The 22,778-nt window shown below is 52.2% G+C and overlaps 1 protein-coding gene across 1 annotated transcript; it reads right to left on the reverse strand.

Moving 5' to 3' along the window:
* Positions 1–2,944: 2,944 nt before the first annotated feature.
* On the reverse strand, positions 2,945–19,231 carry LOC137333454 (zinc finger protein 16-like). The gene is made up of 2 exons (XM_067997605.1): positions 18,811–19,231; positions 2,945–4,345 (listed from the first exon to the last, which is right to left on the reverse strand). The coding sequence occupies exon 2, from the start codon at positions 4,333–4,335 to the stop codon at positions 3,316–3,318; it is 1,020 nt and encodes a 339-aa protein (XP_067853706.1). The 5' UTR covers positions 4,336–4,345; positions 18,811–19,231; the 3' UTR covers positions 2,945–3,315.
* Positions 19,232–22,778: the final 3,547 nt, after the last annotated feature.

Raw genomic sequence — 22,778 nt, forward strand, 5'->3', positions numbered from 1 at the left:
GATTTGATAGAAGTGTTGAAAATCATTAAGGGTTTAGATAAAGTAAATAAAGAGAAACTTTTGTCATTGGCGGAAGGGTCGAGAACCAGAGGACGCAGATTTAAGGTGATTGGCAAAAAAAAAAGGCGACATGAGGAAATCTTTTTTACGCAATGAGTAGTTATGACCTGGAATTTGCTGCCTGAAAGGATGATGGAAGCAAATTCAATCATGGCTTTCAAAAAGGAATTGGATAAATACTTGAAGGGAAAAAATTTGCAGGAGTACAGGGAAAGAGGCAGGAATGGGACTAACTGGATTGCTCTTACAAAGAGTCAACACAGCTCAATGGGCCAATTGGCCTCCTTCTGTGCTGTAACCATCCTATGATTCTATAAACTTGGCTTGTATTTCCTTGAATAAAGAAGGTTGAGAGGTGATCTAATTGAGGTGTTTAAAATGTTAAAAGCATCTGATAGGGTAGATAGGGTAGATCATCTCAGCCCCAGGGCATTGCTGCAGGAGTTCCTCAGGGCAGTGTCCTAGGCCCAACCATCATAAGGTCAGAAATGAGGATGTTCGCTGATGATTGCACAGTGTTCAGTTCCATTCGCAACCCTTCAGATAATGAAGCAGTCCGAGCCCACATGCAGAAAGACCTGGACAACATCCAGGCTTGGGCTGATAAGTGGCAAGTAACATTCGCGCCAGACAAGTGCCAGGCAATGACCATCTCCAACAAGAGAGTGTCTAACCACCTCCCCTTGACATTCAACGCATTACCATTGCCGAATCCCCCACCTGGGGGTCACCATTGACCAGAAACTTAACTGGACCAGCCACATAAATACTGCGACTACAAGAGCAGGTCAGAGACTGGGTATTCTGTGGCGAGTGACTCACCTCCTGATTCCCCAAAGCCTTTCCACCATCTACAAGGCACAAGTCAGGAGTGTGATAGAATACTCTCCACTTGCCTGGATGAGTGCAGCTCCAACAACACTCAAGAAGCTCGACACCATCCAGGACAAAGCAGCCCTCTTGATTGGCACCCCATCCACCACCCTAAACATTCACTCCCTTCACCCCCAGTGCACTGTGGCTGCAGTGTGTACCATCCACAGGATGCACTACAGCAACTCGCCAAGGCTTCTTCGACAGCACCTCCCAAACCCGCGACCTCTACCACCTAGAAGGACAAGAGCAGCAGGCACATGGGAACAACACCACCTGCACGTTCCCCTCCAAGTCACACACCATCCCGACTTGGATCTGCGCTGCACCCCCTCCAAGGCCAATATATCCTTCCTGAGTAAGGTGCCCAAAACTGAATGCAGTCTCCAGATGGGGTCTGATCAAGGCTCTGTACAATTGAAGCATCACTTCCACCCCTTTGTATTCCAGCCCCTTTGAGATAAAGGCCAACATTCCATGAGCCCTTTCGATTGCCTTTTGTACCTGTCCACTAGCTTTTGATGATTTGTGCACATGGACTCCCAAATCTCTTCGCTCCTCTACAGTTCCTATTTTCTCACTATTTGGAAAATACTCTAGATTTATCTTTCTTAGGTGAAATGTGGATGACCTCACATTTGCCGACATTAAATTCCATCTGCCAGAGTTTTGCCCGCTCACATAATCTGTCTATGTCCTTTGCAACTTCCTGCTCTCATCTGCACTACTTCCTGTCTCTCCATAGTGTCATCTGCAGTCTTATACAACTCTCTATTCCTTTATCTGGGTCATAAATAAATATGGTGAAAAGGCCTAAGAACAGATCTCTGGGGAACACCGCTTGTCACATCCTGCCAATCTGAGTACGTTCCCTTTTTCCCCACTCTCTGTCTCCTACCACCCAACCAATTTCCAACCCAAGTCAAAATGATACCGGGTTTAGAGGGTTAAATTATGAGGGCAGGTTGTATAAACTCTCCCGGGTGTCCGCTTTTTTGTATATAAACCAACCAAACCCCTCGATCAGATCCCAGCCTGTAACTCACTCCCGAGTATATGAATTTTATATGTAGACCACCCTAACTTGGAAATATATCGCCGTTCCTTCATCGTCGCTGGGTCAAAATCCTGAAACTCCCTTCCTAACAGCACTGCAGCGGTTCAAGAAGGCGGCTCACCACCACCTTCTCAAGGGCAATTAGGGATGGGCAATAAATGCCGGCCTTGCCCATGACGCCCACATCCCATGAACGAATAAAAAAAAAAATCCTCTGGTGAGGGAATACAGAAGAAGGGGACATAATCTTAAAATTAGAGCTCGGCCATTCAGGAGCGTGATCACGAAGCACTTTTTCACACAAAGGGTAGTTTAAATCTAGAACTCTCCCCCCTAAAAGATTGTGGGTGCTGGGGATCAATTGGAGCTTTGAAGACTAAGATCAACAGATTTTTGTCAGGTAATGGTATCAAGGAATATGGAGCAGATACAGGAAAATGGAGTTGAGGTACAGATCAGCCACGATCTGACTGAATGATGGAACAGGCCCGAGGGGCTGAATGGCCTACTCCTGTTCCTCCTAATGTTAATATGTAATTTAGTATTTGTCACACCTTGAGGTTTTTTATCTATTTGCCTTGGAAGGGAGTTAATTTATATTATGATGCTGCTATGAAGTTAAAATAAATGTTTGTGGTTTAGAATTACTCAAGTCTGCCTCCTGGGAGATAGGAGAACTCACGTTGGGCATGGGTGAGACCATAGTATCCAATACACACAACAAGGGGTCTTATTGTTACACCAACCCCCTGCCCCACTAGGTATTGGGCAGTGAAGGTGCAGTCCAGGTGGTCGAGGATGTGAGGTTCACTGGCAGGAGCCGCTGGTGACTCTGATCCTGTGGGAATATTTAGTGCCGACCCGAGATTTGGAACAGTAATTGTCAGCAGGTGTCAGTTGGCATTTTTTAATGCAAGGTTTTAATAAGTGGAATCTTTCAGACACTGAAGAGAATATCATGCACCAAAGATTAATTTGGGATTGAAGTGAAAAGCTAAATTAAGAGAAAAGATCATGAACAGCAAGTATTGAAACACACTGTTACGCCAACAAGTTTAACACATTTGTAGGATATTCTTCTTAATTCAACAGAGGTGATAACCCATTTAGAACAATCTGATTAGCAATTCCATTCAATAGCGAACAGAAGGTCAAGTGAACATGAGCACAATCGCCCGTGAATACTACCCTCGGTGTATTTAAAACAAAGCAAAATTATTTGACATAAATATACAATTTCAAAATCCTGCCCAGTTACAGGAGTTATTAACATCAGCATGAACAAACCCCAGCCTGGCTCAGTGCTGGATGTTATAACAGCTAATCTAACCGCTGCAGTCACCATGCACACGCTGGTGCATCAGCAGATACGATGAACAAATGAATCCCTTCCCACACACTGAGCATTTATACAGCCTCTCGCCAGAGTGAATGCGCTGATGATTCAGCAGGTGGGATGACTGAGTGAATCCCTTCCCACACACAGAGCAGGTGAATGGCCTTTCCCTGGTGTGAACACGCTGGTGCGTCAGTAGGTGTGAAGACTGGGTGAATCCCTTACCACACACGGAGCAGGAGAATGGTCTCTCTCCAGAATGAGCACGCTGGTGCCTCAGGAGGGTGGAGGACTGAGTGAATCCTTTCTCACACACTGAGCAGGTGAACAGCCTTTCTTTATTGTGAACACGTTCGTGTGTCAGTAGGTGGGAGGACTGAGTGAATCTCTTCCCACACACGGAGCAGGTGAACGGGTGCTCCCTGGTGTGAACACGATGGTGTGTCAGTAGATGGAACGACCGAGCAAATCCCTTTCCACACATGGAGCAGGTAAACGGCTTCTCTCCCGTGTGAACTCGCTGGTGTGTCAGTAGGCTGGAGGACTGGGTGAATCCCTTCCCACACACGGAGCAGGTGAATGGCAACTCTCCAGTGTGACTGCGTCGATGAATTTCCAGCTCAGAGGGGTAATTGAATCCCTTCCCACAGTCCCCACATTTACACGGTTTCTCCCCGCCGTGGTTGCCCTTGTGTCTTGCCAGGTTGGATGATCGGCTGAAGCCTCGTCCACACACAGAACACGTGTACAGTTTCTCCCCGCTGTGAATGGTGCAATGTTTTTTCAGGTTGCGTGACTGGTTAAAGCTCTTTCCACAGTCAGTGCACTGGAACACTCTCCCTCGGGTGTGTGTGTCTTGGTGCTTTTCCAGCCACACCGATGTTTTAAATTTTTTCCCACAGACAGAACACTCAAACAGTTTTCCTTCCATATTCAAAAGCTGGACATTTTTAGGGTCTGGCGAATGGAGTGATGTTTGGTTTGAGCTTCCCGTTTGCACATCCTCCATTTCTAATATGCTGTAAAATTAATTTACAAAAGTCATTACTTGAGTATAGGACAGAAATTCAGAAGAGACCACTGTAGTTTCCAGGTAGCTTTCTTCGCGCTGTCATTCCCACTGAGCTGTAAATACACCATCCGGTTCATTATTCTATCTTCCTGTATTCTCATCGTGTTGAAATCAATATTACCAACCGATTTTGCACTTTCCAATTTTTTTCTTTCTCTCTTTTCCAGAACGCACTGACTCATTTTCAGTTATGATTCAACTGTTGCTGTTTGTCATTCAGTAACCCAACCAAGTGCCTATTTTTCACCTGTCACCTTGGCCAGACAGTGTTAGAGCTGGCTATTCGACTGTAGTGGGTTGCCTCGCAGCTGAGCTGAACTTTCACCTCACCCAGTATCAAAACACGGGTGTCACTGGATAGTGACCGGGAGCAGGAACACACGGGGTGTCACTGGATAGTGATCGGGAGCAGGAACACACGGGGGTCACTGGATAGTGATCGGGAGCAGGAACCTTGGCTGATTGTTTTCCTTTCGTTGTTCAAAGGTACAAGAACTGTGCCTTGGCTACTGGAGCACAGATGGAAGCTGAAACTGTCCTGATCTGTATATATTTTTCATCTGTTGCCTAATGTCAAGGAGACACTGTATTTGGGGGAATTCAGCAGCAGTTGGAAGGATGAAGCAACTAAGCAGCATATCAGGGACCTGGAGCTGTTCAGGAACTGAGAACTTTGCGTTTAATCATTGGTAAGGTGGGACTGGATGGGAATCACTTTTAGGATCTAAGGCCCCACCATATGTACAGCCTGCTCTTTAATGTTTTTTGATCTCGACTTGGCATTACAACCAAGACCGTGTCTCTCCTCACCCGACAAGTGATGCCACCCATGGTCAAATTTCCTGCTGAAACTCACTGTCCCAACTCACAGTTGAAGAATGGCCAGTCAGGCAATGCCTGTGGAGCACTAATCCCAGCGTGAGTCAGTGCTTTCAGGATAGATGGGGAGAAACCTGGCAGCAAACCTGGTGTGGAGTGAACGTATCAAATAAATGAGCCAAACATTATCTATCTGGGTGCCTGGGACCAGGTGGGAACAGACCCCGAGCCCACCCGCTCTGGCTCCTGTACCAAGATGGCGAATACATGCACTGTACTGCACAGTGACCCTCCCTCCTGTACCAAGATGGCGAATACATGCACTGTACTGCACACTGACCCTCCCTCCTGTACCAAGATGGCGAATACATGCACTGTTCTGCACACTGACCCTCCCTCCTGTACCAAGATGGCAGATACATGAACTGTGTTGCACACTGACCACCCTTCCTGTACTAAGATGGCAGATAAATGTACTGCGCTGCACACTGATCCCCCTTCCTGTTCCAAGATGGCAGAATACACCCACTGCGCTGCGCACTGACCCCTCCTGTACCAAGATGGCGGATACATGCACTGTGCTGCACACTGACCCCCCTCCTGTACCAAGATGGCAGATTTAAACCTGACTGTAAAAAGCGCCTGGAATTTCTGACAGGAAATGTGGAATAATTAGGACGGCAAGGGAAAAGGTGAGGTTTTTTTTATATAACAAACAAGGTTAATCCCAAACTCAGTGAGAGAAAGAAAGGCGAGCCATGCTCAATTACACTTCAGTATAAAGATATTTTTGAGAGTGTTTTGTCTGTTAACTATGAAGATTATTAAAAAAGATCTGTTGCGGCTCCAGATCCATTCCTGCTGTAGATAAACCTTGGCCGTGTCCCTGAGGAGCCTGCCTGTCTTCTGTCGCAGCCATTCCCTGCCTCCCATTTCAAGAAGAGGCCTGGAATTTCTTCTAACAGCCGGTCCCGCCCAATGACCCCTGCTTTCAATTCTGAGAATTTTAGCTCCGTTCTCTCTCTACTGACTGGCTTGCGAGATTCGGGATCGGGATTAATATTTCAACGGGTAAGAGCAGGGTGAGGGGAATCAAACAATGACACCTGGTCTCCCGTGACTGAAGATAGGGAGAGCAGCCACCGACCGCAGCCGCTGGATGGAGTAACCCAGCCTCTGGGAGAGGGCCAGTCCGTGTCAGCCTGCGCTGAACGCTGTTGTAGAATGTGTTTTATTACCAGAGTCAGGCAGCTTTGGTGCTTCTTCCTGAGGACTGAGCCTCAGCTCCCTGACACTGGGCTTCTGGGCTGGCACGTGGGAGTGAGAGAATTGAATGAATTCACCCACTCCCACTCTGACCTCTACGTCCTCGGCCTCTGACACTGTTCCAATGAAGCTCGAGGAACAGCACCTCGTCTTTCGTTTAGGCACTTTACAACCTTCCGGATTCCAAATTGATTTCAATAACTTCAGAGTATAACCACTGCTCCGATTTTTAACTTTTTTTGCTGGACTGCAGCTGCTGGTAATGGTTCTGCTGTTGCCATTTACAGCTCCTCTAGACTCATCATTTGTTTCTTTACTTGTCCCATTACCACCCTCCTTACCTTGAACTATCATCCCTTTCGACATTTAATCATTCTTGCCCTCTACCCTATCACAGACCTTCCCTTTTGTTTTTCCCTCGCCCGCACTCACTTTCCCTGGCTTTGTATTTGCTTAAAAACTTTAACTATTTAACATCTTTCAGTTCTGATGAAAGGTTTTCGACCTGAAACGTTAACTCTGTTTCTTTCTCCATAGATGCTGCCTCACTTGCTGAGCTTTTCCAACATTTTCTGTTTTTATTTCAGATTTCCAGCATCCGCAGTATTTTGCTTTTGATTTGGTGAATTGAATGAAATTTGGTTTGGTTTTATTTATTATTTTTACAACTGTGTATTATTATAGCTGCATTTGTAAAAACTCATAAAATTGCACGAAATTTTAGTTAGAAATTACTTCTATCAATGATATTTTTGTGGAATCAGTGGGATTGATGTTACTCTGTGGTCGATCCTGTAGCAACATCACAGGAGCAGTATTTATTTAATCATGACTTATCCTTAAAACTTTCTATTCTGTTGCATCCTTGCTTTGATTTATAAATTAGTTTGTAATTAAACTTCCTGAAATCTTCGTATTGTACAAACTACCGGACGGAAGTATTTTATTTGGCAGTAATTGATACTGTGATACTCAACTGAGGTAAATGCTAAGTGGGCAGATGCCACATGATCAGTGCCTTGGCAACCACAGGTGGAAGGGGCAGTAAATCAATGTCAAACCCACAGAGAAAGGATGCAGTGCCCCTTTAATTATCCTGGGGGTAGAGGATGGCCCCTGCCCCTTTAATTATCCTGGGGGGTGGAGGATGGCCTCTGCCCCTTTAATTATCCTGGGGGGGTGGAGGATGGCCCCTGCCCCTTTAATTCTCCTGGGGGTAAAGAATGGCCCCTGTCCCTTCAATTATCCTGGGGTGAAGATTGGCCCCTACGCCTTTAATTACCCTGGGAGTAGAGGATTGGCCCTGCCCCTTTAATTATTCTGGGGGTAGAGAATGGCCCCTGCCCCTTTAATTATCCTGGGGGTAGAGAATGGCCCCTGCCCCTTTAATTATCCTGGGGGTAGAGAATGGTCCCTGCCCCTTTCATTATCCTCGGGGTGGAGGATGGCACCTGCCCCTTTAATTATCCTGGGGGTAGAGGAAAGCCCCTGCCCCTTTAAGTATTCTGGGTGTAGAGAATGGCCCCTGCCCCTTTAATTATCCTGGGGGTAGAGAATGGTCCCTGCCCCTTCAATTATCCTGGGGGTGGAGGATGGCCTCTGCCCCTTTAATTATCCCGGGGGTGGAGGATTGTCCCTGCACCTTTAATTATCCTGAAGGTAGAAGATGGCTCCTGCCCCTTTAATTATCCTGGGGGTAGAAAATGGCCGCTGCCCCTTTAATTATACTGAAGGTGGAGGATGGCCCCTGCGCCTGAAATTATCCTGCAGGTGCAGGATGACCCCTGCCTCTTTAATTATCCTGGGGTGGAGATTGGCCCCTGCCCCTTTAATGATCCTGGGGGTGGAGGATGGCCCCTGCCCCTTTAATTATCCTGCGGGTGGAGGATGACCCTTGTCCCTTTAATTATCCTGGGGTGGAGATTGGCCCCTGCCCCTTTAATTATTCTGGGGGTAGAGAATGGCCCCTGCCCCTTTAATTATCCTGGGGGTAGAGAATGGTCCCTGCCCCTTTCATTATCCTCGGGGTGGAGGATGGCACCTGCCCCTTTAATTATCCTGGGGGTAGAGGAAAGCCCCTGCCCCTTTAAGTATTCTGGGTGTGGAGAATGGCCGCTGCCCCTTTAATTATCCTGAGGGTAGAGAATGGTCCCTGCCCCTTCAATTATCCTGGGGGTGGAGGATGGCCTCTGCCCCTTTAATTATCCCGGGGGTGGAGGATTGTCCCTGCACCTTTAATTATCCTGAAGGTAGAAGATGTCTCCTGCCCCTTTAATTATCCTGGGGGTAGAAAATGGCCCCTGCCCCTTTAATTATCCTGGGGGTGGAGGATGGCCCGTGCTCCTGAAATTATCCTGCAGGTGCAGGATGACCCCTGCCTCTTTAATTATCCTGGGGTGGAGATTGGCCCCTGCCCCTTTAATGATCCTGGGGGTGGAGGATGACCCCTGTCCCTTTAATTATCCTGCGGGTGGAGGATGACCCTTGCCCCTTTAATTATCCTGGGGTGGAGATTGGCCCCTGCCCCTTTAATTATCCTGGGAGCAGAGGATGGCCCATGCCCCTTTAATTCTCCTGGGGAGGAGATTGGCCCCTGCCCCTTTCATTATCCTGGGGTTGGAGGATTGCCCCCACCACTTTAATTATACTGGGGCGGAGATTGGCCCCTGCCCCTTTAATTATCCTGGTGCTAGAGGATGTTCCCTGCCCCTTTAATTATCCTGGTGATAGAGGATGGCCCCTTCCCCTTTAATTATCCTGGCGCTAGAGGATGGCCCCTGCCCCTTTAATTATCCTGGGAGTCGAGGAAGGCCCTCACCCCTTTAATTATCCTAGGGTGGCAATTGGCCCCTGCCCCTTTAATTATCCTGGGGGTGGAGGATGGCCCCTGCCTCTTTAATTATCCTAGCATGGAGATTGGCTCCTGCCCCTTTAATTATCCTGGGAGTCGAGGATAGCCCCCACCCCTTTAATTATCCCGGGGTGGCGATTGGCCCCTGCCACTTTAATTATCCTGGGGGCAGAGGATGGCCCCTGTCCCTTTAATTATCCTGGTGATAGAGGATTGCCCCTGCCCCTTTAATTATCCTGGTGATAGAGGACGGCCCCTGCCCCTTTAATTATCCTGGTGATCGAGGATGGCCATTGCCCCTTTAATTATCCTGGTGTTCGAGGATGGCCCCTGCCCCTTTAATTATCCCGGTGATCGAGGATGGCCCCTGCCCCTTTAATTATCCCGGGATGGTGATTGGCCCCTGCCCCTTTAATTATCCCGGGATGGTGATTGGCCCCTGCCTCTTTAATTATCCTGGGGGGTGGAGGATGGCCCCTGCCCTTTTAATTACACTGGTGTTAGAGGATGGCCCCTGCCCCTTTAATTATCCTGGTGATAGAGAATGGCCCCTGCCCCTTTAATTATCCTGGAGGTAGAGAATGGCCCCTGTCCCTCTAATTATCCTGGGGGTAGAGAATGGCCCCTGCCCCTTTAAATATCCTGGGAGTACAGGATGGTCCCTGCCCCTTTAATTATCCTGGAGGTAGAGAATGGCCCCTGTCCCTTTCTAATCCTGGTGGTAGAGGATGGCCCCTGTCCCTTTCATTATCCTGGTGGTAGAGGATGTCCCCTGCCCCTTTAATTATCCTGAGGTGAAGATTGGCACCTACCCCTTTAATTATCCTGGGAGTAGAGGATGGAACCTGCCCCTTTAATTATTCTGCGGGTAGAGAATGGCCCCTGCCCCTTTAATTATCCTGGGGGTAGAGAATGACCCCTACCCCTTTAGTTATCCTGGGGCTAGAGAATGGCCCCTGGCCCTTTAATTATCCTGGGGGTAGAGAATGACCCCTGCCCCTTTAGTTATCCTGGGGCGAGAGAATGGCCCCTGCTCCATTCATTATCCTAGGGGTGGAGGATGGCACCTGCCCCTTTAATTATCCTGGGGGTAGAGGATGGTCCCTGCCCCTTTAAGTATTCTGGGGGTAGAGAATGGCCCCTGCCACTGTAATTATCCTGGGGGTGGAGGATGGCCTCTGCCTCTTTAATTATCCTGGGGTGGAGATTGGCCCCTGCCCCTTTAATTATCCCGGGGGTGGAGGATGGCCCCTGCACCTGTAATTATCCTGCAGGTGGAGGATGACCCCTGCCCCTTTAATTATCCTGGGGGGTGGAGATTGGCCCCTGCCCCTTTAATTATCCTGGGGGTAGAGGATGGTCCCTGCCCCTTTAAGTATTCTGGGTGTAGATAATGGCCCCTGCCACTGTAATTATCCTGGGGGTGGAGGATGGCCTCTGCCCCTTTAATTATCCTGGGGTGGAGATTGGCCCCTGCCCCTTTAATTATCCCGGGGGTGGAGGATGGCCCCTGCACCTGTCATTATCCTGCAGGTGGAGGATGACCCCTGCCCCTTTAATTATCCTGGGGGGTGGAGATTGGCCCCTGCCCCTTTAATTATCCTGGGGGTAGAGGATGGTCCCTGCCCCTTTAAGTATTCTGGGTGTAGATAATGGCCCCTGCCACCTTAATTATCCTGGGGGTGGAGGATGGCCTCTGCCCCTTTAATTATCCTGGGGTGGAGATTGGCCCCTGCCCCTTTAATTATCCCGGGGGTGGAGGATGGCCCCTGCACCTGTCATTATCCTGCAGGTGGAGGATGACACCTGCCCCTTTAATTATCCTGGGGGTAGAGAATGGCCACTGCCCCTTAAATTATCCTGGGGGTGGAGTATGGCCCCTGCGCCTGTAATTATCCCGCAGGTGGAGGATGACCACTGCCCCTTTAATTATCCTGGGATGGAGATTGGCCCCTGCCCCTTTAATTATCCTGGAAGCAGAGGATGGCCCGTGCCACTTTAATTATCCTGGCGTGGAGATTGGCCCCTGCCCCTTTAATTATCCTGGGGTTGAAGGATGGCCCCCACCTCTTTGATTATCCTGGGGTGGCGATTGGCCCCTGCCCCTTTAATTATCCTGGAGGTGGAGGATGTCCCCTGCCCCTTTAATTATCCTGCAGTGCATGATGGCCGCCGCCCCTTTAATTATCCTGGGATGGAGATTAGCCCCTGCCGCTTTAATTATCCTGGGGTGGAGATTGGCCCCTGCACCTTTAATTATCCTGGTGATAGAGAATGGCCCCTGCCCCTTTAATTATCCTGGAGGTAGAGAATGGCCCCTGTCCCTCTAATTATCCTGGGGGTAGAGAATGGCCCCTGCCCCTTTAAATATCCTGGGAGTACAGGATGGTCCCTGCCCCTTTAATTATCCTGCAGGTAGAGAATGGACCCTGTCCCTTTCATTATCCTGGTGGTAGAGGATGGCCCCTGCTCCTTTAATTATCCTGAGGTGAAGATTGGCACCTACCCCTTTAATTATCCTGGGAGTAGAGGATGGAACCTGCCCCTTTAATTATTCTGCAGGTAGAGAATGGCCCCTGCCCCTTTAATTATCCTGGGGGTAGAGAATGACCCCTACCCCTTTAGTTATCCTGGGGCTAGAGAATGGCCCCTGCCCCTTTAATTATCCTGGGGTAGAGAATGACCCCTGCCCCTTTAGTTATCCTGGGGCCAGAGAATGGCCCCTGCTCCGTTCATTATCCTAGGGGTGGAGGATGGCACCTGCCCCTTTAATTATCCTGGGGGTAGAGGATGGTCCCTGCCCCTTTAAGTATTCTGGGGGTGGAGAATGGCCCCTGCCACTGTAATTATCCTGGGGGTGGAGGATGGCCTCTGCCCCTTTAATTATCCTGGGGTGGAGTTTGGCCCCTGCCCCTTTAATTATCCCGGGGGTGGAGGATGGCCCCTGCACTTGTAATTATCCTGCAGGTGGAGGATGACCCCTGCCCCTTTAATTATCCTGGGGGTGGAGATTGGCCCCTGCCCCTTTAATTATCCTGGGGGTAGAGGATGGTCCCTGCCCCTTTAAGTATTCTGGGGGTAGAGAATGGCCCCTGCCACTGTAATTATCCTGGGGGTGGAGGATGGCCTCTGCCACTTTAATTATCCTGGGGTGGAGATTGGCCCCTGCCCCTTTAATTATCCCGGGGGTGGAGGATGGCCCCTGCACCTGTAATTATCCTGCAGGTGGAGGATGACACCTGCCCCTTTAATTATCCTGGGGGTAGAGAATGGCCACTGCCCCTTAAATTATCCTGGGGGTAGAGGATGGCCTCTGCCACTTTAATTATCCTGGGGTGGAGATTGGCCCCTGCCCCTTTAATTATCCCGGGGGTGGAGGATGGCCCCTGCACCTGTAATTATCCTGCAGGTGGAGGATGACACCTGCCCCTTTAATTATCCTGGGGGTAGAGAATGGCCACTGCCCCTTAAATTATCCTGGGGGTGGAGGATGGCCCCTGCGCCTGTAATTATCCCGCAGGTGGAGGATGACCCCTGCCCCTTTAATTATCCTGGGATGGAGATTGGCCCCTGCCCCTTTAATTATCCTGGGAGCAGAGGATGGCCCGTGCCACTTTAATTATCCTGGCGTGGAGATTGGCCCCTGCCCCTTTAATTATCCTGGAGGTGGAGGATGTCCCCTGCCCCTTTAATTATCCTGCAGTGCATGATGGCCGCCGCCCCTTTAATTATCCTGGGGTGGAGATTAGCCCCTGCCGCTTTAATTATCCTGGGGTGGAGATTGGCCCCTGCACCTTTAATTATCCTGGTGATAGAGGATGGCCCCTGCCCCTTTAATTATCCTGGTGTTAGAGGATGGCCCCTGCCCCATTAATTATCCTTGTGTTACAGGATGGCCCCTGCCCCTTTAATTATCCTGGTGCTAGAGGATGGCCCCTGTCCCTTTAATTATCCTGGGGGTGGAGGATGGCCCCTGTCCCTTTAAATCATCCTGGTGATAGAGGATGGCCCATGCCCCATTCATTATCCTTGTGTTACAGGATGGCCCCTGCCCCTTTCATTATCCTCGGGGTGGAGGATGGCACCTGCCCCTTTAATTATCCTGGGGGTAGAGGAAAGCCCCTGCCCCTTTAAGTATTCTGGGTGTAGAGAATGGCCCCTGCCCCTTTAATTATCCTGGGGGTAGAGAATGGTCCCTGCCCCTTCAATTATCCTGGGGGTGGAGGATGGCCTCTGCCCCTTTAATTATCCCGGGGGTGGAGGATTGTCCCTGTGCCTGAAATTATCCTGCAGGTAGAAGATGGCTCCTGCCCCTTTAATTATCCTGGGGGTAGAAAATGGCTCCTGCCCCTTTAATTATCCTGGGGGTGGAGGATGGCCCCTGTGCCTGAAATTATCCTGCAGGTGCAGGATGACCCCTGCCTCTTTAATTATCCTGGGGTGGAGATTGGCCCCTGCCCCTTTAATGATCCTGGGGGTGGAGGATGACCCCTGTTCCTTTAATTATCCTGCGGGTGGAGGATGACCCTTGCCCCTTTAATTATCCTGGGGTGGAGATTGGCCCCTGCCCCTTTAATGATCCTGGGGGTGGAGGATGACCCCTGTCCCTTTAATTATCCTGCGGGTGGAGGATGACCCTTGCCCCTTTAATTATCCTGGGGTGGAGATTGGCCCCTGCCCCTTTAATTATCCTGGGAGCAGAGGATGGCCCATGCCCATTTAATTCTCCTGGGGAGGAGATTGGCCCCTGCCCCTTTAATTATCCTGGTGCTAGAGGATGTTCCCTGCCCCTTTAATTATCCTGGTGATAGAGGATGGCCCCTTCCCCTTTAATTATCCTGGCGCTAGAGAATGGCCCCTGCCACTTTAATTATCCTGGGAGTCGAGTATGGCCCTCACCGCTTTAATTATCCTAGGGTGGCAATTGGCCCCTGCCCCTTTAATTATCCTGGGGGTGGAGATTGGCCCCTGCCCCTTTAAGTATTCTGGGGGTAGAGAATGGCCCCTGCCACTGTAATTATCCTGGGGGTGGAGGATGGCCTCTGCCTCTTTAATTATCCTGGGGTGGAGATTGGCCCCTGCCCCTTTAATTATCCCGGGGGTGGAGGATGGCCCCTGCACCTGTAATTATCCTGCAGGTGGAGGATGACCCCTGCCCCTTTAATTATCCTGGGGGGTGGAGATTGGCCCCTGCCCCTTTAATTATCCTGGGGGTAGAGGATGGTCCCTGCCCCTTTAAGTATTCTGGGTGTAGATAATGGCCCCTGCCACTGTAATTATCCTGGGGGTGGAGGATGGCCTCTGCCCCTTTAATTATCCTGGGGTGGAGATTGGCCCCTGCCCCTTTAATTATCCCGGGGGTGGAGGATGGCCCCTGCACCTGTCATTATCCTGCAGGTGGAGGATGACCCCTGCCCCTTTAATTATCCTGGGGGGTGGAGATTGGCCCCTGCCCCTTTAATTATCCTGGGGGTAGAGGATGGTCCCTGCCCCTTTAAGTATTCTGGGTGTAGATAATGGCCCCTGCCACCTTAATTATCCTGGGGGTGGAGGATGGCCTCTGCCCCTTTAATTATCCTGGGGTGGAGATTGGCCCCTGCCCCTTTAATTATCCCGGGGGTGGAGGATGGCCCCTGCACCTGTCATTATCCTGCAGGTGGAGGATGACACCTGCCCCTTTAATTATCCTGGGGGTAGAGAATGGCCACTGCCCCTTAAATTATCCTGGGGGTGGAGTATGGCCCCTGCGCCTGTAATTATCCCGCAGGTGGAGGATGACCACTGCCCCTTTAATTATCCTGGGATGGAGATTGGCCCCTGCCCCTTTAATTATCCTGGAAGCAGAGGATGGCCCGTGCCACTTTAATTATCCTGGCGTGGAGATTGGCCCCTGCCCCTTTAATTATCCTGGGGTTGAAGGATGGCCCCCACCTCTTTGATTATCCTGGGGTGGCGATTGGCCCCTGCCCCTTTAATTATCCTGGAGGTGGAGGATGTCCCCTGCCCCTTTAATTATCCTGCAGTGCATGATGGCCGCCGCCCCTTTAATTATCCTGGGATGGAGATTAGCCCCTGCCGCTTTAATTATCCTGGGGTGGAGATTGGCCCCTGCACCTTTAATTATCCTGGTGATAGAGAATGGCCCCTGCCCCTTTAATTATCCTGGAGGTAGAGAATGGCCCCTGTCCCTCTAATTATCCTGGGGGTAGAGAATGGCCCCTGCCCCTTTAAATATCCTGGGAGTACAGGATGGTCCCTGCCCCTTTAATTATCCTGCAGGTAGAGAATGGACCCTGTCCCTTTCATTATCCTGGTGGTAGAGGATGGCCCCTGCTCCTTTAATTATCCTGAGGTGAAGATTGGCACCTACCCCTTTAATTATCCTGGGAGTAGAGGATGGAACCTGCCCCTTTAATTATTCTGCAGGTAGAGAATGGCCCCTGCCCCTTTAATTATCCTGGGGGTAGAGAATGACCCCTACCCCTTTAGTTATCCTGGGGCTAGAGAATGGCCCCTGCCCCTTTAATTATCCTGGGGTAGAGAATGACCCCTGCCCCTTTAGTTATCCTGGGGCCAGAGAATGGCCCCTGCTCCGTTCATTATCCTAGGGGTGGAGGATGGCACCTGCCCCTTTAATTATCCTGGGGGTAGAGGATGGTCCCTGCCCCTTTAAGTATTCTGGGGGTGGAGAATGGCCCCTGCCACTGTAATTATCCTGGGGGTGGAGGATGGCCTCTGCCCCTTTAATTATCCTGGGGTGGAGTTTGGCCCCTGCACTTGTAATTATCCTGCAGGTGGAGGATGACCCCTGCCCCTTTAATTATCCTGGGGGTGGAGATTGGCCCCTGCCCCTTTAATTATCCTGGGGGTAGAGGATGGTCCCTGCCCCTTTAAGTATTCTGGGGGTAGAGAATGGCCCCTGCCACTGTAATTATCCTGGGGGTGGAGGATGGCCTCTGCCACTTTAATTATCCTGGGGTGGAGATTGGCCCCTGCCCCTTTAATTATCCCGGGGGTGGAGGATGGCCCCTGCACCTGTAATTATCCTGCAGTGCATGATGGCCGCCGCCCCTTTAATTATCCTGGGGTGGAGATTAGCCCCTGCCGCTTTAATTATCCTGGGGTGGAGATTGGCCCCTGCACCTTTAATTATCCTGGTGATAGAGGATGGCCCCTGCCCCTTTAATTATCCTGGTGTTAGAGGATGGCCCCTGCCCCATTAATTATCCTTGTGTTACAGGATGGCCCCTGCCCCTTTAATTATCCTGGTGCTAGAGGATGGCCCCTGTCCCTTTAATTATCCTGGGGGTGGAGGATGGCCCCTGTCCCTTTAAATCATCCTGGTGATAGAGGATGGCCCATGCCCCATTCATTATCCTTGTGTTACAGGATGGCCCCTGCCCCTTTCATTATCCTCGGGGTGGAGGATGGCACCTGCCCCTTTAATTATCCTGGGGGTAGAGGAAAGCCCCTGCCCCTTTAAGTATTCTGGGTGTAGAGAATGGCCCCTGCCCCTTTAATTATCCTGGGGGTAGAGAATGGTCCCTGCCCCTTCAATTATCCTGGGGGTGTAGGATGGCCTCTGCCCCTTTAATTATCCCGGGGGTGGAGGATTGTCCCTGTGCCTGAAATTATCCTGCAGGTAGAAGATGGCTCCTGCCCCTTTAATTATCCTGGGGGTAGAAAATGGCTCCTGCCCCTTTAATTATCCTGGGGGTGGAGGATGGCCCCTGTGCCTGAAATTATCCTGCAGGTGCAGGATGACCCCTGCCTCTTTAATTATCCTGGGGTGGAGATTGGCCCCTGCCCCTTTAATGATCCTGGGGGTGGAGGATGACCCCTGTCCCTTTAATTATCCTGCGGGTGGAGGATGACCCTTGCCCCTTTAATTATCCTGGGGTGGAGATTGGCCCCTGCCCCTTTAATGATCCTGGGGGTGGAGGATGACCCCTGTCCCTTTAATTATCCTGCGGGTGGAGGATGACCCTTGCCCCTTTAATTATCCTGGGGTGGAGATTGGCCCCTGCCCCTTTAATTATCCTGGGAGCAGAGGATGGCCCATGCCCATTTAATTCTCCTGGGGAGGAGATTGGCCCCTGCCCCTTTAATTATCCTGGGGTTGGAGGATGGCCCCCACCCCTTTAATTATACTGGGGCGGAGATTGGCCCCTGCCCCTTTAATTATCCTGGTGCTAGAGGATGTTCCCTGCCCCTTTAATTATCCTGGTGATAGAGGATGGCCCCTTCCCCTTTAATTATCCTGGCGCTAGAGGATGGCCCCTGCCACTTTAATTATCCTGGGAGTCGAGTATGGCCCTCACCGCTTTAATTATCCTAGGGTGGCAATTGGCCACTGCCCCTTTAATTATCCTGGGGGTGGAGATTGGCCCCTGCCCCTTTAAGTATTCTGGGGGTAAAGAATGGCCCCTGCCACTGTAATTATCCTGGGGGTGGAGGATGGCCTCTGCCCCTTTAATTATCCTGGGGTGGAGATTGGCCCCTGCCCCTTTAATTATCCCGGGGGTGGAGGATGGCCCCTGCACCTGTCATTATCCTGCAGGTGGAGGATGACACCTGCCCCTTTAATTATCCTGGGGGTAGAGAATGGCCACTGCCCCTTTAATTATCCTGGGGGTGGAGGATGGCCCCTGCGCCTGTAATTATCTCGCAGGTGGAGGATGACCCCTGCCCCTTTAATTATCCTGGGATGGAGATTGGCCCCTGCCCCTTTAATTATCCTGGGAGCAGAGGATGGCCCGTGCCACTTTAATTATCCTGGCGTGGAGATTGGCCCCTGCCCCTTTAATTATCCTGGAGGTGGAGGATGTCCCCTGCCCCTTTAATTATCCTGCAGTGCATGATGGCCGCCGCCCCTTTAATTATCCTGGGGTGGAGATTAGCCCCTGCCGCTTTAATTATCCTGGGGTGGAGATTGGCCCCTGCACCTTTAATTATCCTGGTGATAGAGGATGGCCCCTGCCCCTTTAATTATCCTGGTGCTAGAGGATGGCCCCTGTCCCTTTAATTATCCTGGTGCTAGAGGATGGCCCCTGTCCCTTTAATTATCCTGGGGGTGGAGGATGGCCCCTCCCTTTAATTATCCAGGGGGTGGAGGATGGCCCCTGTCCCTTTAATTATCCTGGGGGTGGAGGATGGCACCTGCCCCTTTAATTATCTTGGGAGCAGAGGATGGCCCGTGCCACTTTAATTATCCTGGCGTGGAGATTGGCCCCTGCCCCTTTAATTATCCTGGAGGTGGAGGATGTCCCCTGCCCCTTTAATTATCCTGCAGTGCATGATGGCCGCCGCCCCTTTAATTATCCTGGGGTGGAGATTAGCCCCTGCACCTTTAATTATCCTGGTGATAGAGGATGGCCCCTGTCCCTTTAATTATCCTGGTGCTAGAGGATGGCCCCTGTCCCTTTAATTATCCTGTGGGTATTTCACGGACCGACGCTGCCATGAACCGCACTCACCGATCGAGCCGCGCTCCTCCCGACACTGGGCTTTAAACAGGAACCGTCTCCGGGGCCGAGACAATGAGCGGGCCTCAGGCCGCCCGTCCCGCCCCCCGACCCCCATTGGCAGCAGGTCCGGCGCCCAGTCCAGCTCCGCTCCCTCGATTGGTTCCCGGCTCGTCAACAGTGCGGGAGGCGGGACTGGAGGCCCTGAATCAGAATCACCGGGCCCGGGGGGATAGGGGCGGGTCCGTCCCGAGTCACCGGGCCCGGGGGATAGGGGGGGCTCCGTCCCGAGTCACCGGGCCCGGGGGGGTCCGTCCCGAGTCACCGGGCCCGGGGGGAGAGGGGGGCTCCGTCACCGGGCCCGGGGGGAGAGGGGGGCTCCGTCCCGAGTCACCGGGCCCGGGGGGAGAGGGGCGGCTCCGTCCCGAGTCACCGGGCCCGGGGGGATAGGGGGGGCTCCGTCCCGAGTCACCGGGCGCGGGGGGAGACGGGGGGCTCCGTCACCGGGCCCGGGGGGAGAGGGGGGGCTCCGTCCCGAGTCACCGGGGGGAGAGGGGGGGCTCCGTCCCGAGTCACCGGGGGGAGAGGGGGGGCTCCGTCCCGAGTCACCGGGGGGAGAGGGGGGGCTCCGTCCCGAGTCACCGGGGGGAGAGGGGGGGCTCCGTCCCGAGTCACCGGGGGGAGAGGGGGGGCTCCGTCACCGGGCCCGGGGGGAGAGGGGGGGCTCCGTCCCGAGTCACCGGGCCCGGGGGGATAGGGGGGGCTCCGTCCCGAGTCACCGGGCCCGGGGGGATACGGGGGGCTCCGTCCCGAGTCACCGGGCGCGGGGGGAGAGGGGGGGCTCCGTCACCGGGCCCGGGGGGAGAGGGGGGGCTCCGTCACCGGGCCCGGGGGGAGAGGGGGGGCTCCGTCACCGGGCCCGGGGGGAGAGGGGGGGCTCCGTCACCGGGCCCGGGGGGAGAGGGGGGGCTCCGTCACCGGGCCCGGGGGGAGAGGGGGGGCTCCGTCACCGGGCCCGGGGGGAGAGGGGGGGCTCCGTCACCGGGCCCGGGGGGAGAGGGGGGGCTCCGTCACCGGGCCCGGGGGGAGAGGGGGGGCTCCGTCACCGGGCCCGGGGGGAGCTCCGTCCCCTGGGGGAGGAGGCTCCATCCGGGGTCCTGTCCCAAGTCACCCAAGGAACGATTATTAAACAAAATTTGACACTGAGCCCCATCAGGAGATATTAGGACAGGAGACCAAAAGCTCGGTTAAAGAGGCAGGTTTTAAGGAGCGTCTTGAGAGAAGGGGAGAGGTTTAGGGAGAGAATTCCGGAGCTTAGGGCCCAGGCAGCTGAAGGCACGGTCGCCAATGGTGGAGCGATTAAAACCGGGAATGCACAAAAGGCCAGAATTGGAGGCGCCCAGAGATCTGGGAGGGTTGTAGGGCTGGAGGAGGTTACAGAGATAGGGAGGGGCGAGGCCGTGGAGGGATTTGAAAACAAGGATGAGAATTTTAAAATTAACGTGTTGCTGGACGGGGAGCCAATGTAGGTCAGTGAGCACAGGGGTGATGGGTGAACAGGACTTGGTGCAAGTTCGGATACGGGCAGCAGAGTTTTGGATGAGCTCAAGTTTACAGAGGCCGGCCAGGAGAGCATTGGAATAATCAAGTTTAGAGGTAACAAAGGCATGGATGAGGGTTTCAGCAGCAGATGGGCTGAGGCGAGAGACGGGCAATGTTACGTTAGTGGAAGTAGGTGATCTTGATGATGATGATATGGGGTTGGAAGCTCATCTCAGGGTCAAATAAGAAGCCAAGGTTGCTAACGGTCCGCTTCAGTCTCCGACAGTGATCAGGGAGAGGGATGGACTCGGTGGCTGGGGAATGGAGTTTGTGGTAGGGATCTAAGACAATGGCTTTGGTCTTCCCAATATTTAATTGGAGGAAATTTTTGCTCATCCAATATTGGATGTCAGACAAGCAGTGTGACAAATCAGAGGCAATGGAGGGGTCGAGAGAGGTGGTGGTGAGGTAGAGCTGGGTGTCGTTAGCGTACATTTGGAACCTGACGTGATTTCGGATGATGTTGCCGAGGGGCAGCATGTAGATGAGAAATAGGATAGATCCTTGGGGGACACCAGAGGTAACGATGCGGGAGTGGGAAGAGAAGCCATTGCAGGTGATTCTCTGGCTACGACTGGATAGATAGGATTGGAACCAGGTGAATGCAGTCCCGCCCAGCTGGACAACAGAGGAGACTCGTTGCAAGAGGATGGTGTGGTCAACCGTGTTATGCCATCTTTCATTTCTCCCCTTGACTACTATCTCCCCCCCCCAATCCCTATCCCAATCCTTCACTATTCCTCTATCTTCCTACTCTCCTGCCCATATCCCAGGTTTTACTCCCTCTTGGATAAGTTTTCAGCTTCCCTCTGTGCCTCTCTCGGCATCTTCCGAAGGGCCCATTGAAGCACTTGTCACTGCCTCCTTACGAGCAGCAACCCCAAAAGCCCAAACCTACCCTCTCACCGACTTTCCCACCAACCGCACCCGCTGGGGGCTAATCTTGCCAACCTCCTTCCCATTCCACTCACCCCTCCCAGCGCTGACCCTGTGGACTCTGCCAGTGCATCAGTTATCACCGCTCCTCTCCGCATCTCCCTCCAGAATGTCCATTCACTTGTGAACAAGACCCTTGCCATCCCTGTGCTTATTGTGGATGTTTACATTGACATCATGGCCTTGTTGGAAACTTAGCTTACGGGTGATGACACCGTCCCCTTACTGAAGCTTCCCCTCCCCGCCCAAATCGCCATGGTGGCAGTGTTTTCCCCTTATTACCAAATTACACCTTGGTCTGTCCCCTACTCCTTTGGCACCTTCTCCCCCTTTAAGCACCTCACGTCATTCCACACCTCTAAAATGTTTGTTCTCCACTGCCCATCCTGTGTTCCTCACCGAGATATCCTCACTCCTTTCCTCCCTCAACCTCTGCACTGATCAATTCCTTATCCTCTGTGATTTCAACCTCCATCTCAACTCACCTTGCCCTCGCTCCTCTGAGTTCATTGCGCTCCCTTAACCTCTCCCTCCATATAAACTCTCCTACCCATTTAATATTGGCATCTCGCATGGCCTCTATTCCCACTGTCTCAATCACAGACAAGGCTAAATCTGATCAGCTCCGTGTCCCACACATTCCCCTTCCATCCCCGCCTCCTTCTACATCCACCCTGGAAAAAACTCACCGAAATCGCTTACATGGCACTATCAAATTCCCAACTCTCAAGTCTTTGGCCCTCCATTTGCCACGATACTTCTGCAGCTGTCGATCTGCTCAATAACTCCTCATGTCTGCCTTTGATGCCCTTGTCCCCAGTAAAACCTTTAACACTCAAGAAACTCGACACCATCCAGGATAAAGCAACCCGCTTGATTGGCACCCCATCCACCACCCTAAACATTCACTCCCTTCACCACTGGCGCACCGTGGCTGCAGTGTGTACCACCTACAGAATGCACTGCAGCAACTCGCCAAGACTTCTTTGACAGCACCTCCCAAACCCGCGACCTCTACCACCTAGAAGGACAAGAGCAGCAGGCACATGGGAACAACACCACCTGCACATTCCCCTCCAAATCACACACCATCCCGATTTGGAAATATATCGCTGTTCCTTCATCGTCGCTGGGTCAAAATCCTGGAACTCCCTTCCTAACATCGCTGTGGGAGAACCGTCACCACACGGACTGCAGCGGTTCAAGAAGGCGGCTCACCACCACCTTCTCAAGGGCAATTAGGGATGGGCACAAATGCTGGCCTTGCCAGCGACGCCCACATCCCATGAACGAATTAAAAAAAAATCTCTCCACCCTGGTCATTCCTCCTGGTACGGCCTCCATCTCCGCTCCCTTAAGTCCAAGGGACGCAGACTTGGACGTAAAAGGCGCACAACTGGTTTAGCCATTCATCGCCAGTTACTTCTGGACCACGTTAAGCC

The sequence above is a fragment of the Heptranchias perlo genome, chromosome 16 (assembly GCF_035084215.1).
Source record: "Heptranchias perlo isolate sHepPer1 chromosome 16, sHepPer1.hap1, whole genome shotgun sequence".
Classification (NCBI taxonomy): Eukaryota; Metazoa; Chordata; class Chondrichthyes; order Hexanchiformes; family Hexanchidae; genus Heptranchias; species Heptranchias perlo.

Excerpts from the sequence above, each read along its gene's own strand:
- LOC137333454 (XM_067997605.1), bottom strand. The coding sequence starts at position 4,335 with ATGGAGGATGTGCAAACGGGAAGCTCAAACCAAACATCACTCCATTCG.